Source organism: Lolium rigidum, chromosome 6, assembly GCF_022539505.1.
Source record: "Lolium rigidum isolate FL_2022 chromosome 6, APGP_CSIRO_Lrig_0.1, whole genome shotgun sequence".
Lineage (NCBI taxonomy): Eukaryota > Viridiplantae > Streptophyta > Magnoliopsida > Poales > Poaceae > Lolium > Lolium rigidum.
This window is the reverse complement of record NC_061513.1, coordinates 51414188-51429709: the sequence shown is the minus strand read 5'-3', so window position 1 is coordinate 51429709 and position 15522 is coordinate 51414188. Positions and strand designations below refer to the sequence as shown.

Here is a 15522-nt window from a genome sequence, read left to right as displayed (position 1 = left end):
CTATGTACCAGGCGGCAAGAAGATTTCTGGGCGTGGCAGTTTGAAAAAACAGGTGTGTTCACTGTCCGTTCAGCATATAGAAACTTGGTTCGAGTTCGCCGGACTAGGGGCGATTGGCTTGAGAACCGCGCGGCGGCCTTGAGCAGCGCAGATGAAGGGAAGGATTGGTCGAAGCTGTGGAAGACCGCCGTCCCGTCAAAGATTCGAGTTTTTCTGTGGAGGCTAGCGCACTGCTCGCTTCCAACCGGCGATGTCCGTCACCATAGGCACATGGCGACGTCGGCGACATGCTCGGTCTGTGGACAAGAAGATTCATGGCGTCACTCCCTGGTGGAGTGTGCTATGTCGCGATGTGTGTGGGCGTTGTCCAACCCAACAATCGTGGAACACATTTGCATCTCGACGGAGCCTGCTGCCCGGCAATGGCTTTTCTTGATGATGCGGACGATGGAGCATGATGACTTTATTCGGATGGTTGTTACCCTTTGGGCTATTTGGCACGCAAGGTAGAAAGCAATTCATGAAGACATCTATCAAAGTCCGCAGGCGACGCATCAGTTCATTGAGAGTTTCTTGCCTGATCTATCCTTGTCGGGGAAACCGAGAGCTACGGCTGCAGCGAAGGTGCACCCTCCGGTGGCACCAAGATGGATACCTCCTCCACAGAACCAGAGCAAGGTGAATACGGACGGCGCTGTTGCAAAGATATCTAATCGAGGAGCTGTGGCAGCTGTCTGCCGCTCCCATGCAGGTGTTTACCTCGGTTCCTCGGCGGTGGTTTTTGAGGGGATTACACACCCTGGCTGCCTCGAAGCTATGGCTTGTCGTGAAGCTTTGGCGCTCACGGCGGACCTGGGAGTGGAAGGGGTCATGGTGGCTTCGGACTGCATGGAAGTGATCCAAGGCCTGAAGATCAACAACCTGGGGCTCTTTAGTCATGTGCTCAAGGAGATCAAGATGTCGGCCGAACATCGGGGAGGTTTCTGTTTCCGCCGTGAGAGCCGGCGGTCGAATGGCGAAGCTCATAGTCTAGCGCGCTCGGCAACATCGCTTGCAGCGGGTCGCCATGTTTGGTTGGGAGTTATACCTCCGTTTCTTTCATTTCCTGTAAACATTCTGGGTAGGAATGAATAAAGGGGGTCAGAGTTGTTCTCAAAAAAAAAAAGCTAACCTCTCCGGTCGGGACTTCATCACAGAAAACTGGACACATTCGCATCAAAAAGAAAAAAAGAGGCTTGAGTTGTATTCAAAAATACAAAAGTCACATTTAGAAGTTTCAAAAAACTTTGAAAAGAAATACAGATGTAGTAATGTTGTATCCCAAAACGTGCAAATATAAATTTCAAATTATTCGTATTTTATACATAAAAATAAAAAGTGTAGATCTGAGTATGCATCATTTCAGATTTTATCACTTTTATGTAGCCCACAATACAAATAATTTTACATAAATTTTGCATGCTTGTAGGTTGCATCATTAACTATGTCTAGATATTGTTCAGATTTTTTTGAAACTTATAACTATGATTTTTTTTAAAAAAGAAGAATTCACCGGTGAAAGGACATTGATATCGCCTGAATGGGGAAGGGTGAATAGGCGGTTTAATTTTTTTTACAATAATAGGTTAAACAAATACGAAATAAAACTACCATTTAATTTGCTAAACACAAAACCGATATAATTACGGTTCACCAATGTGAACCAACAAATTATGTTAAGCAAGACAAACATCATGAAGGCTATCACAAAATCAAGTGCACAAGTAAAAGAAGCTTGCATACAAAAGCAATCGAGGCATGCGGAGACAATGATATATCCCAAAAGTTTCTCTCCGTTGGAGCGGTGTGGAGGCCAAAGCACCCCCAAATGCAATGAAGGCCTCACCATATTCTCCTCAAGCCTTCCTAGAAAAAGGAAAGTCCTCGATCCACTAAGTAACCCTTGAGGGCGGTCGTAAAACCGTGCAAACTTGGGAAAATCTCCACAACTTAATTAATTGGAGGATCCCAAGAAATCGACACAAAGATCTTACGCTTGGCGAAATATTCACAACTTAATTGGAGGCTCTAAGACCACCACTAAGTCACAAAGCCTTCTAGGGACCAAAGACCCAAGAGGAACAAGTTCCTGGTACACGCACTTGAAGGAAATATCTCCCGAATTTTCACCTCCATGTATCACCGCAGAGACTCAGACCGATGCACCCAATGCAATGGCAAGAACTTCACTCTCAAATTCCACTAAATCTACAAAAACTATTTGGAAAATATGAGAGAAAGAACTCAAGAGGATAACACCAAATTTCTCCAAGATCCAGATCTAAAGGATTCCCTCACAAAGAGGCAATTTAAATGGTATCATAGTAAAGCTAGATCTCCTTTCTCTTTTCCTCAAATGGGAGCAAGAATCATGGAGGAAATAGAGAGATAGAAAGCTTAAGGAAGATCAAAAATGGGCCATGAACGAGTTGTGCAAGATTGAGTACCATTGGGGAAGAAAGCCCCTTAAAAAGGTACCCCAAAAATCCAACCGTTGAGTGCAGAAAACGTAAGACTGGAAGTTCCGCTGCCATGGGGCAGTACTACCGGAAAAGTAAAGAAACGACACAACAGTGAAAATAGGAGGAATTGTTGGGCTGAATTAGGGAGGTACTACAGGCTAGAGGTAGTACTGGCCAATTTCCGGAAATGCCCAAAAAGCTTGCAGAAGGTTTCCGGAGCTGAAAACGGCATTACCAGAAGTTAGTCGATAGTAGGGTGGTGCTACCGGCCAAATGGATAGCACACTTGCCATGAGGGTAAGGGAAGCAGCCAAGCTGCCCCAAGCGGTAGTACCGGCCTCCCCAAGCGGAACTTTCGATCCAGAAATCTGTATACGAAAATTGCAGAATCTTGACTTTGGAAACTCCGGTTAATTTGAAACTAATTTTGTTGAAAAGATAACAACAATAGCTACCGCACAAAAATTATAGGAGAAATAAGTAGGCCGGGTAGATTTTTCAACGAAATTAGAGGTGAAACCTCTCAGCACGAAGAACCTGTACAATCTCCAATACCAAAAACGCAACAAGTATTTCATAAGGAGTCATTTTTTGATGAACTAGATATTTCATGGGATAATCACAGGCTCTAAAATATCACATAGATAAAAACCAAATACAACTAAGAAATATTATGCAAAGGATGCAAAAGTTTGAGCTCTCTCCAAATGATGCAATCAAGTTACTCATTAGATAGTACAACCATAATCTATCCTATAAACTGGTCTATCATTAAAACAATAAGACCTGTAAGAAAGAAACCCTATCAAGAACAAAACTTAATCTTGCATAGCTAGATGATGAAAATCTTAACCACATCAAGATGGAACGTCTTTCTTGATTGTGCTTTGCTTGATGAAGCCTTGCGAATTGTACCCACATAATCCACTATTGGTGAGCCTCTTCTACGCATATCTTCATATACCCATGAACAACATATGGATGTCAATATTCAAGCTTATGACCTCCTCGAGATGGTTTATCTTGAACTTACACACCAAATCTTCTTTATTCATCATATTGATGTCCTGAAGATACGCATTAGAGCTCAATCCATCTTATTTAAAAAAATACTTGTCATTTGATCAACTCTCTCACGAACAATACTCGGAGCTACGACCAACAATCTTATATGGACCACTTGTATTGGCCCAATATTTCAACAGTCTTTAGGTTTGATTATTTTGGTCATTGCTCTTTTGTCTATTTGGCTATGTAGAAAAGATGTAGTGTTCAGAAATAAAAAGGAGTATTCATGCATGTGGTTGTTACTCTCGTGTACGAGCTGGTTGCGATATGGACATTGTTGCAGAAGGTGCATTACAAGGAAGCCTATTAATAGAAAGAGGGGTCCTTGGTGGTACGAGGAGAAACCCAAGCGACCCCAAGGCGGTGCACGTCTAAGGTTTACGTCCCCTCCATTGGCACCATCACTGATCCGTTCCAACCTCTGAATCTCCGATGGCCTCTTCTCATTTTCTGTTTCTTGTTGTAGTAAGATCTTGTGCCTTCGTTGATATTGTGAGGTGGTGCCTTCGTTGATATGGTGAGGCGATGGTGACATCGTGATATGAGAATAAGCTCCTTCCACCATATACCCACTCTCTAGTGGTGCATTTAGCCCTCATAGTTGGTCTGTAGTTGTGTCTTTGGCGGATCTTCTGGGATATCGTTGTTTTTCATCTTCGTTGGTGTCGTTCAAGAAGGATCTTCTGGTTTACATCTTTGGAGGTGGTTACTATTGTGGTGCACAGATTTTTTAGGAATTTAGCACGATGACTATCGTCTGTCTACTACAATAAATTTTACTATGACAAATTTTTCCCAACTCTAGCGAGGGAGGGGTGAGGACAAGGTTTGCCCGACAAGCTGTTTCCATATGCATCTATAATCCAGAAATCTGGCGTTATAAAACTCTTATTTTCCAAAAAGGAAACTTGTACGTCAAATATTACACGTCTCTTTCAGAATTTTCCAACAGGTACATCTGTTGCAATGTAGGCAGTGGCACCGAAAACTGTGGTTCCACAAGCAAATACGTCGAGGTAAGAGGACACCACCAGTTCCCTTTGCGCGCATCCGCTCCTTCATTTGTCACCTTGGGCAACAGCTCTTGGAGTGTTTCTAGGTCGATCTGGTCGTAGTGCTCGGAGTAACTCTTCGGCACAAGGTGGGGATCGACATGGCATACCAGTCTCAGTGGCAGGTCGTCTTCTGCAGGTGTGTGTGACGGGCCATTCGGCGGCAAGGTGAAGCACCTGGCATCGACTCGAATGATCGGCAACGGCAGCTGCAGCTTGTCGCCGGTGGCAGCACTTGGCTTCTCAATGGAATCATAGTAAAACCTCTGTGACATGTGGATGCACCACGTCGACATAGACGATGGGTTGATGGAGTATCTTGTTTCCTGCGCGAGAAACTCCCTGGCGAATTCCCTTGTGGTTACACAGGCAGCACCAAACTGGGGAGGCAGTAGTTCCAAGGAGGACATGACGATGTGCAAGATGTCAGATGTAAGAAGCCGGAACCTCACAGAGAGTATGAAATTCTTCTGCCACGACGAGGTGTCCCCGTAGGAGAGAAAGAGGAATATCTCTTTCCGGCGACCGACATCGAATGGATGAAGCAAGAGGAGAGCCTCCATGCTGCCATTCCTGATGGAATATTCAAGTGTCTTGCCTGCAAGCAGGAGCTCCGTGGGGACTTTGAAGGACGAGAGGGCTGCTCCGGTGCTCCCCCCTAAATGAAGTTGGAGGGCCATAGTTAGTTATTTTTCCATGTGTTGGATCCGCCGAAACTCATATTCAGCCCATGTATACTCATCTGTATTTATACAATATGTGTATACCGTGTAAGAAAAAAAAAGATCACGTGAGCAAGATTTGTATAGGACTTTTATATTTCGGCACACGCACGTGACCGTAGATACGTATAAAAACGAGGTACAACACAACACGTGCCATAAGGTTCTATATAGGGTTGTACAGACGGTGGACATACAATGAAATTACGATCGTGCTCCCGCTTACGAACATGTATGAAAAAATCTCCACCGTTATTGTGTTTGACGCGCCAAAAAAATTCCAGGGGAGGAGCACCGGAGCAGAAGTGGAAGGACGATGGCATGATCAAACTCCTTGGACGGCCTCCGAACTGGACGTACCTGAAGAACTCGTCGGCGACGCCCGCTAGCCTCTCGAACCTCCGCATCGTCGCATCGCTGATCTGGTCCGCGTCGACGTCATCGCCGCGGCCAAATCCAAATGGCACGAAGCGTTTCGCCGCTCGAGCGATGCGCTTACGGGCGATGGAAATAGCCTGCAGGCTGATCGCAGCAGTTCCCTCGACCCGTGGGCGCTCCGTGGACCTCCTCCTGTAAGCGCGCAAGATGACATCGCCTTCCTTCGCAGCGCACTTCAGTTTGGCCTTCCAGCTGAGCAATGGTTGGTGGAGTATCTGCCAATCTCCGGAGACGCCAAGAACGCTGTGGATCTTTAGCACTGCAAACTCTATTCTCTCAGCGTTGTCCTCTCTGCTCCCATGCTCCTTCGGATTGCCTGATATGATCGAGAAAATTCTGCTAACAGACTCGCTTGCAACCGCGGATCCAAATATTTCGGCCATAGTGAGTAGTGACTGGTCCTACACTCCTACTTGGCTTCACTACGATCGAAATGTTAGCTCCTCTTCAGGTAGATCAATCTACCATAGGAGCATTAGCTGCTACCAGTACTGAAGCCCTGCCTTTGCTTACAAGTTACAACCTGTTGAAAGCAGTAGGAAATGCGAATGTCTTAGCACGTTTCTTTCTGGGTGGAAGAAGTCAGAACACTTTGGCTTAGAAAAGAGATTATTCGGAAGCGACCCACAACAAGACCTTGACATTCGTTAGACATTTTTATTCCCTGGACCATTTCACAGAAGTTTCTGGTTAAACCATCGGGGATCAAACCTTAGATTTGACGATTAGGTATTTTATAAAGGCAAAATTTTCTTTCAGATAGAGGGTTCCCGTTGGCAAGAAGGCACATGTGCTGATTTTATCAATTTAAAGACTTGCTGGCTGAGGGTGCTCATAGGGGTAGATTGTATATGACTGCGTTCATAGAAGTGAGTTATGTACATATTTGTAAGCGTCTGCGTAAAAATATAGAAATCATGGTGCGAATTCAGTGAGGTGTTTTGACTCCCGAGCTCCAATGCTCCAAGTACTTTTAAAAAAATCAAAAATAACATTTCAAGTTTTAAAAAATCCAAACAAAATTTACTTGTGTACATACACATTTTATTTACATATGTGGAGAGTTTGGCAAGATAATACATTGTATTAGGCAACACAAAAATTACAAAATCGTGTCTCTGAAAAAAATAAAAAAGAACTTACTTTTCTCCCCACATTTGTCTGTTTTGTGGAGATCTCATCTGAAAAGATATTTCAATAAAACTTTGGTCGTATATACTAGACATGTATATGTACCTGTATGTTTTTTTAAGAATGATTAGAGACCTAAAAATGAACCTTCTCAAGTTTTAAAAGTGGGATCACTAGAGCGCGGGAGCTACTAGTGATTTTCATAAACTGAAGGTCAAGTAAAAATAGGAAACAAAAAAGTATCAGCAAATAAAATAATTTGCAAAAAAGCTATAATATAGCAGTAAAAATGCGCGAATGTCAAAAATGAAAAGGGTAAATAAGAAAAGTGCATTTCTTTAAAAACACAGTAACAAAAACAATACAAAATATCATGAGAAGTATTTTCATACTTCTTATTATGGGATTTTGCTCAAACATTGTCCTTGTCGGATATTTTTGTAGGTCTACATTCTAAAATATACAGGAGATATTCAAGTGTTATCATGGAAGGTGGTGTTTTCGCTCCCACATGTTACGAACCTATTATGACATGCATAAAAAATCATTTTAAAAAAATTTCAAAAAAATCCATGTCTACATCTGGGAATCATATGTTTGCACAAAAGTTTTCGATCGGCAAAAAGAACATTTTTATGTGGCCTATGTAGAAAATAAATATATCCCGTAAATATTCATGTTGAAGCATCGAAAATTTGCCTTTTTACAAGGGACACAAAAATGTTCCTTTTTTCCAGAAAACTTGTGTGCAAATGTACATGCGACTTTTAACATTTTGAAATGTGTTTTCAAATCATATGCACATAGGAGCCAAATTGGGTATCCACATTATATGGTGCTTTGAGAACCAACATGTGGTTGGATGATGGATAGAGTTGTGACACCCCAAGCCCACAAGAGTTCAAACCCTAGGTTTGACACTTAGGTGTCTCATAAAAAGTGGAATATTTTTTCAGTGAGAGACGACATTTACATTGACAGGGAGACGTTTGTGATGACTTCGTCAATCTCATGACCCGTCGGCGTAGTTTTTTTAGACTCGGTCTCTCGAAGGTGCTCATGAGGATAGGGTGTGCGTGCATTTGTAGGGGTGAGTGTATGTACGTATTGATGAGCGTCTGCATATGTACTGTGTTTTTTTTTTAAAAAAAAAATTGCATGCTGCTTTCAACCGTTAAACTCATGTACTCGTTCGGCCCCATAAAGGTTATCTGAGATTTGTTAAAATTTAGATATATCTATATACTCCCTCCGTTTCAATCTATAGTGCCACAACTCTATTATTTAGTGTCTAGATATCCATATTTTGTTAAATCTCATACAGGTTTTATTTATGAAATCCTAGATAAGATATCCACGTGGTTTGATCGGTCCGAGTGTTTGCGAGCGGGATGCACTACAGCGTCAATAACGTATTCCATTCCTTTTTATCCTTTTCTAGTACGGTTTTAGTAAATTTACCAGTTGTTTTCCTAACTTCAAAAAATATTTTGGATTTATTTACTACATGTTTTATTTCAAATATACAGCACGACCTGAGCCTTCTCCAGGGATCATCGGGTTCCGTCAGTCCACGAGCCTTTCGAGATGGCGCCGAAGGCTTCGTCGTCGTCAGCTTCCACTGAATATTACACACAAAAAGAACACCGCCGGTCAGGCCAATCCAGGCAGAAAACAGAGGGCGGCGTCACCATTTCGTTTTCCAGGACGGCGACTGTGCCAATATCTAATCAAATGATCAAACACTATCTTGTGCTAGCTAACCTCTCCGGTCGCAATCTTACCAGAGAAAACAGGACACATTCGCAGCTAAAAGGCGCCTTCTGAAACGAAAGCTACTCCTCAACAAACGGGACAGGACACATCCCATTCCATTCCGTTCTACATGGTAAAACGTATTTTATGTTTAAATCTAGCTTACAAGTCATGAAATTTTATTACTGCAGGACCATCGGGATCAAACATTTTGCACTTATTCATTATGGAAGGAAAAAAATTACAAAGAGTAATTAGCTACAAGTTGCAGTGAAAGGAGAGGTTATTACTTCAGGCCAAAGAGATTTCTCTTTGTGCTTCTGGTGTTTCCTGCACCTTATTTTTTTATGGATGATGAAGCTTGGTCACTTGCAGACTGCGGTGACAATGAACAGCATCGGCGTGTCCAAGGATGCTCATTTATACATGGCCGCCACCTTATTTGTCAGAAACCATTGGTTGTCAACTTCTATAGCCAATGAAGCCGAAACCTCGATCAGGTACTCTAATACTTAAAATCATTTCATAGTCGACGGGTGTGAACTTCTCTGAATGGACTGGGAGCTGACTGGATGCAGATCTTCTGTTGAGTTTCCTGCACACCCATTGTCTCCTCACCAGTACTGTCAGGCGTTCCAAGCGAAAAGAAGTAAGTTGGCTAACAATCATCTTCAGCGGGAGCTTTCACGGTTTTGCGATAGCGTGGGAAAAGCATTCGCCTGATCTTCTTTTCGGCTGAACGTTCAGATAGCGCCTGAAACCAAAGGTTTAGAAACATTATTTTGGATTGTAGGTGATGTGAAAAGTTTAAGCCTAAGAGCTCACCTGTGCGTTGAATGAAAATCGAACAGTCCGAGCTTCCAAGCCAGAAAAAACTCTTACATCGATACCAAGACTATCGACGCCAATCAAGCTTGCCTCCTGTAAAATGAATACGAATGAGATTACTCTGTAAGAGAAATAAATCAGTTGGATTTATTTATCCAGAAACAGCACTGTCACAACCAACATACGTACAGGTATTGTCATAATCTCACAACATATAAGCGAACAAAAATATATCTGTTGACACTATTTCTCACACTAAAATATTCAATTTGAACCTGCAGGGAGAACAGAGCTTCTTGTACATAAGAATGCTAGATATTGTACTAGATGTAAATTCACACATATTACCAGGATTGCATTTCAGATGATAGTTCAACTAGATGTAAATTCAGACAAATTACTAAGAAACGTTTTTATTCCTCAAAAACAAAATCACAATATTACTAGCATCAAATTTCAGGCATAGTATGATAGTACAACCCCAAAGTTCAATCGACGGTAATAGTTATCTAATTCATCATGCACACTAAACCATTAAGGAGTATGGTAGATGAAAAGATGAGCAAAGTATTAGTTAGCGGAAACACACCTCTACTGTAAGGCCCTTTTTCCTGCTACAGAGGGACCTTAGAGCCATAGTACATTGATCACTGTTTTCTTCTATGCGTTTTATAATGTCTGAAGCATAATTTGAAAGAACATCTGGTTCTGCATCTTGAAAGTCTTGTGGATCAATGATCAACTGCAACAATCAACATGATGACTACCAAACCAAAGAAAAACAATGCTGATTATTCCCACTTTCACCTTACAAAGTAATACATGGATCGAACTGTTCTTTACTTGCCAACTGCATACATTGGACAGAAGGGGGAGGCCTAACCTGCTTCCCATAGATGGAAAACAGCTCAATTGTCATTATTTCCAGCTTGTATATGGTTGAATCAATGCTACTTCCCACATCATTGATGTCCAATCTCGATTTATCATCATCTGAATATTCACTTACTATTAGTCACACAAATGTTGAAGGCAAATGATTGAATGAAAGATTTCAACAGATTAAATTACCTAGTAGGCCGTTTGTTCCAGAAGCTGGCTGGGATTCTCTTTTGTATTCCCCTGTTCGATGGACTATTTATTAGAACAAATAATGGGATATAAATACATGATTGATACAACTAACTATGGGCAGGCTCAGAAGCACCTCTCCAGTCAGAAGAATAACCATCAGCTTTGCATTCAGCATGAAATAAAGTTCTCAAATAAGATTCTTCTTCTATATAAACAGGCCTCAGGTATCCTACAATAGATAGACCATTTGATGGATTATCCATCTTATCCCCGTGATTATCATGAACAGCCTGCATAAGAACAAGAGTGCTTAGCGCGGTTAAGGAATAATGAACATAAGACAGTGCTCCTTGTGACAATTTAGACTATGAAATACACTTGCCCAATCATTATGAACTTATACTGGAAAATTTAGAATCACTACTAGGAAAAGGCCTATAGCTGCATGAACTATTGCCGGCGCACCAAAAAAGGTGCACGCCGGTGCTAAATACTACCGGCGCACCATGTTTAGGGCGCGCCGGTGATGCCACAGTACCGCCAGCGCAGGAAAAATTTAGAGCGCCGAGGATAAGTTTCGAACTGGTCCTACGAAAAATCTGAGCTCCCTTTACCGCCGGCGCGCCTCTATGGTGGTGCGCCGGTGGTAGAAATTTCAAACAATAAAATCCTTAGAGATGTGCATATGTTTTTTCATCTAGTTTTAAGAAAAATTTAAAAACATGAATTTTGATATATTATGCAAAATGGCATCATGTTTCGGTAAAACGGGATTTCGACCTCCGATGAAAAACTTTTTTTTATATCAAAATGTATCTATGCAAAATTTCCTATCCGAATTCAACAACCTACTGTCGTTTGGAAAAATGGATTCGTCAAATTCAAAAAGAAACATGACTTTTTTCAGCTTTTAGATTTTGATAAAAAAATAAAAAAATTACCCCCAAGCGCACCACCGTATTAGGTGCGCCGGCGGTAACCTAGGCTATATATGCAAAACCAGCCCTCTGCTTCTTCTCCTTCCTCACTTCCCCCCTTCTCCTCTTTCCATCCTCCTCCTCTTCTCCTTCCTTCTGCTTGTACTCCTCACCGACGGCCTCCTCCTCCTCCTCCGGTGACCTCCTCCTCCACCTCCTCCTCCGGTGACCTCCTCCACATCGGGCCTCCTCCTCCACCTCCACCTCCTCGTACTCCTACACCTGCGCGGCAACGACAGCAAGGCGGCCCACGGCCACTGTTTTCGAGGACGAACATGAAATAGATGAACCCGAGCTAGATCTAGATCTAGATCGGCCGTTTTTGAATTTTGAAAAAACATACCGCCGGCACACCAGGCCTGGTGCACCGGGGCACCAGGCCTGGTGCGCCGGGATAACTTGTGTTACTGCCGACACGCACCAGCTGGTGCGCCGGCGGTAACCCATTACCACCAGCCAGTTTCCACCGGCGGGCTCTGGTGGCTTTCCCTAGTAGTGAATAGTATAAGAAGTAGGTCGAGTTGCAGATTAACATTCAACCTGCATTTCAAGATCATCTGTTCAGAAATCCAATCTGTTTTAAGCACAACTCTTATATAACATACTAACTGACTGAATGCATATAACAGAGCAAAAGATAAACATCACTCTATGTTTGTCTTTAATTTCTTCTATTGGCTGAGTGTGTATCTTGATTATATATTTTTTGTTCCAGATGACAAAGAGCGCACATCTTCGACAGAAATTTTAGCATATGTTTAATTTCTTCAGTCTGGATATGTGCATAACTGATTGGTTAAGGTTGTTCTGTGAGTTTCTTATGTATACGGTAACTGTTGAAGACTTACCTTTGTCAAACACTTGGCAAAATATATAGGATGTATTGAACGCATTGTTACTGGCATTCCCCACTCTATAAGAATATCCATTATTTCTGTATCAACCTGTGACATTTCACAACAGGGAACATCAACAATGACAGGATTTGTTACTAATGAGAAAACTGATGGATAATACAAGCTGAAAGCAGGTAAGAACTTTCTTAGGAAACCTTTCTGTAGTCATCACGCATGTCCATAGAATCCTCAACGTCTATCTGGTCACTGAAATCACTTGTTACCACGCTAGTTTCTCCAATAATGGCACCGTCTGTTCCGATCAAAACTGTCTGCAATCAAAATGCCATTTAAACAATATACACTTTCAATTAAAATGTTGATGTGCACTACACTTGAATATCATCGTTGCCAAATAAGGTAACGTTATAATAACTGCAGCACAAAATATGGAGACTCGAAAACTCCATGATGCACCATAGGGTCCTTAAAAACACCCTTTTTGGAATGCCACTAGACCACTAATAATCATATAAAAACAGAAAAGAAAACAGAAGTAATCTTACCACAGGATTGTTTGCATCATCGTCTTCCAAGATGTTCCCATTATCAGGTACTTGAAAGAAAATGTCTGTATGCAGTTTCAAAAAGTACAAGTGTTAGATGCACAAGAGATACACGATGAAGACTCTGTTGTAAAATATGTTCTTGTGCATCAAGGAGTACCTCCATAGTCGTCAACAACATACGGGAACTCCGACCAAGTAACATGTCCATGGGGTTCATTATGCACCCTGGCAGGAAATACGAGCACTCCCTTGCTATTTGCCTACACAAGATGGAAACAGTGACCAGCAAATAATAAGATATTTTGTACTGCAGGAGGGATTTATGCTAGTTTCTACAGATGCATACTTAGACTTAAGTTGAGGCACTTTACAGTAATTGCTATTCAATATGAAAAAATATGTGCATTTCAAAACAACAAAAAACTGGCTTATTATCCTAGTTTACCTCTACTGCTGTTCTAGCAGTTTCTACATCTGTCAGCGAAAGGTCTTTTTTCTTTGGACGTTCTTTAATTTCTTCAAGAGGATGGTATCCGCGGTCTGTCATGTACTTGGAATCTGGCATTGAGTCTGAGTAATCTGCAGCCACACGAACTTTGGAGAGGGACGAATCCTGATCAGTTGCCAACCAGCAAGGCTGCATTGATCCAAAAGTGTTTCGGCATCTAAAACTGAAATAAATAAATGTTACGCTTGTAAGGTTAAGTAAAAGAATCATTGAGGAATTCAGTTGAAATAATGAGGAGGGAGTGACCTTATACTAGAGAAGTCATGAACTCTCCGGGTGTCAAATGGGGCTCTAATCCAGTTTATAGTGGCCGCTGCCGACATTGGTAACCTTCCAGCAAAAAACAACTAATTATTTCTGCGAAAATAAGCCAACCCGTAACTAAGAAAAGCACTGCCCAAACATGAACATGATACCAAGAGAAGATACTGCAACATACATGATCTTTTTTTATGAGCAAAGAAAATGTGCCCTTAATCACCAGCTTACAAGAAAAAGGCTAAACCACAGACTAAATTGCTTTGTCTCCATCAAGTCAACATATGCTGGTGCTCAGTGGGGGCAGTGGAAATGTGTTGACAGTTTTCTAAACAAGAAAATGTAACCTTCTTCAGACAACAATATCCTTCTGATCCTGTTGCGCTGATCTCTACCTTGTTGTGTGGTCATATTAATTCTTGGGTGATATTGAAATAACGAGATTAAAGAAGATTTTAAGGAGTGAAGAAGACCAAGATGGTAGTGGTTGTCCTATGGACAGCAAAGCTGTATAATTTTATTTTGCTTTTCCCTCTGGAAATGCATTTTGGCTCATAGGTGTAGTCGTGTAGATGCATCCATTTAAAAAAAAACCTATTTCAAAATGTCAAAAAAATGACAAGCATTTTGATGTGTGTTCGAGAAAAGAAAGATAGTGGTGGCTGAGGAATATGGTAGAAGACACGGATGGTCACCGACGATCATAGGGATAACTAGTTGAAAAAGAGAACAAATTTGGTTCAGGCTGTAATCTGAGTTTTGTCGTGAAAATAGTGGTTTTACTTCCTCATATCGCGCACTGTTTTCATTTTCAGGTACTGGACTGCTAGGCTGTCGCTTTAGTTAGTCTTCTCTTTGATGTTTACTTTGCTGTACTGGATTGTTGGCGGTTTCTTTAAATGGATATCAATTAGGAGGCCCATCGTTTACAAAATTGTGCCATTTGTTTCCAGCTTACAAGAAAAAATGGCTAAAGCAGAGACTGAGACAAATAAACAATGACGTGGCTAGTTGCCAAACCGAAAGACTAATTCCTTTAGCAAAAGGCAAGGGCAAGGTGTGCAGAACCAGTATACCCCTTCTCCAGCAGTGAGCCCAATTCAGAGTGCACAAGAAGTCAACCAACTAGAGCTCCTGAATTATACTAGTAGAACTTTGCATAAATACTGGGACTGCACTCTAATATTCAAGTGTTCCTTCCTAACTGTCATTTTTTCAACATCTCTCTGAAGGAAAAGTTATTTTTTAAAATTCACTAACCCTAATTCCTGACCATCTCCAGTTCCGGTGGCCCCAGTGGATCATGAACAATGGTATATACTGAAGCAGCCACCAACTACCAAAACAACTATACAGAAGTGATTCGGCCGAATTTTCCAACAGAAATCAAAGTTGCAGCGACAAGGCGTGTCTTCTCTTCCGCTGAGCGCCGCAAATAACAGTTAGCAGAAGACAGACAGAAAAGTAATTTCCCCCCTGATCAGTTCTTTGCCGCCGCCGTCCTATGACTATGACCAGAGTCACCAGACACGGAAGCCAAGATGGGAACAGCCGCATCACACAAACGCGCACAGTGATTTCAAGCAATCTTAGTTTGAAGGGACTCACCTCACCAACAAACCGCCGCCAATCGGTTGCCTCTGAAACCCAAGCACCGGGAGAAGTAGCTGCGCGCCCAGCAGGATCAGAGAAAAGTAGTTGCCGGAGGCGGCTACTCGCTCGGGAAACCCCACCCCGGCACGGCGGAACGCCCAGGCCGGAGTCCGAGACGGATCACGGCGGCGACGACTGTTGTAAGCTGCAGA

General features: G+C 42.1%; 2 protein-coding genes across 4 annotated transcripts; both read right to left on the bottom strand.

The window, feature by feature from the left end:
* Window positions 1-4491: 4491 nt before the first annotated feature.
* Window positions 4492-6617, bottom strand: LOC124662592. The gene is made up of 4 exons (XM_047200410.1): window positions 6597-6617; window positions 6302-6304; window positions 5675-6182; window positions 4492-5264 (listed from the first exon to the last, which is right to left on the bottom strand). Exons 1-4 carry the CDS (start codon window positions 6615-6617, stop codon window positions 4492-4494), a joined length of 1305 nt encoding a protein of 434 aa, XP_047056366.1.
* A 2208-nt stretch (window positions 6618-8825) lies between these two features.
* On the bottom strand, window positions 8826-15522 carry LOC124665096 (uncharacterized protein At3g49140-like). 3 transcript variants are annotated; one of them, XM_047202497.1, is made up of 13 exons: window positions 15326-15522; window positions 13706-13789; window positions 13397-13622; window positions 13109-13211; window positions 12949-13013; window positions 12598-12714; window positions 12395-12490; window positions 10724-10859; window positions 10567-10617; window positions 10379-10488; window positions 10085-10237; window positions 9493-9588; window positions 8826-9421 (listed from the first exon to the last, which is right to left on the bottom strand). In XM_047202497.1, the coding sequence occupies exons 2-13, from the start codon at window positions 13780-13782 to the stop codon at window positions 9326-9328; spliced, it is 1326 nt and encodes a 441-aa protein (XP_047058453.1). In that variant the 5' UTR covers window positions 13783-13789; window positions 15326-15522; the 3' UTR covers window positions 8826-9325. The 3 variants fall into 3 exon arrangements, with proteins under 3 accessions (XP_047058453.1, XP_047058452.1, XP_047058451.1); XM_047202496.1 differs by having other exon boundaries at window positions 10703-10859; window positions 13706-13792; window positions 15326-15518; XM_047202495.1 differs by having other exon boundaries at window positions 10703-10859; window positions 15326-15518.

Coding starts and splice junctions, on each gene's coding strand:
- LOC124662592 (XM_047200410.1), bottom strand. CDS start 6,617: ATGAGCACCCTCAGCCAGCAA. Junction 5,265..5,674: donor GTTCGGAGGCCGTCCAAGGA/GTTTGATCATGC, acceptor GGAGCACCGGAG/CAGCCCTCTCGTCCTTCAAA.
- LOC124665096 (XM_047202496.1), bottom strand. CDS start 13,782: ATGTCGGCAGCGGCCACTATAAACTGGATTAGAGCCCCATTTGACACC. Junction 13,623..13,705: donor CATGACTTCTCTAGTATAAG/GTCACTCCCTCC, acceptor TATTTATTTCAG/TTTTAGATGCCGAAACACTT. Junction 10,489..10,566: donor TGGAACAAACGGCCTACTAG/GTAATTTAATCT, acceptor GTGAATATTCAG/ATGATGATAAATCGAGATTG.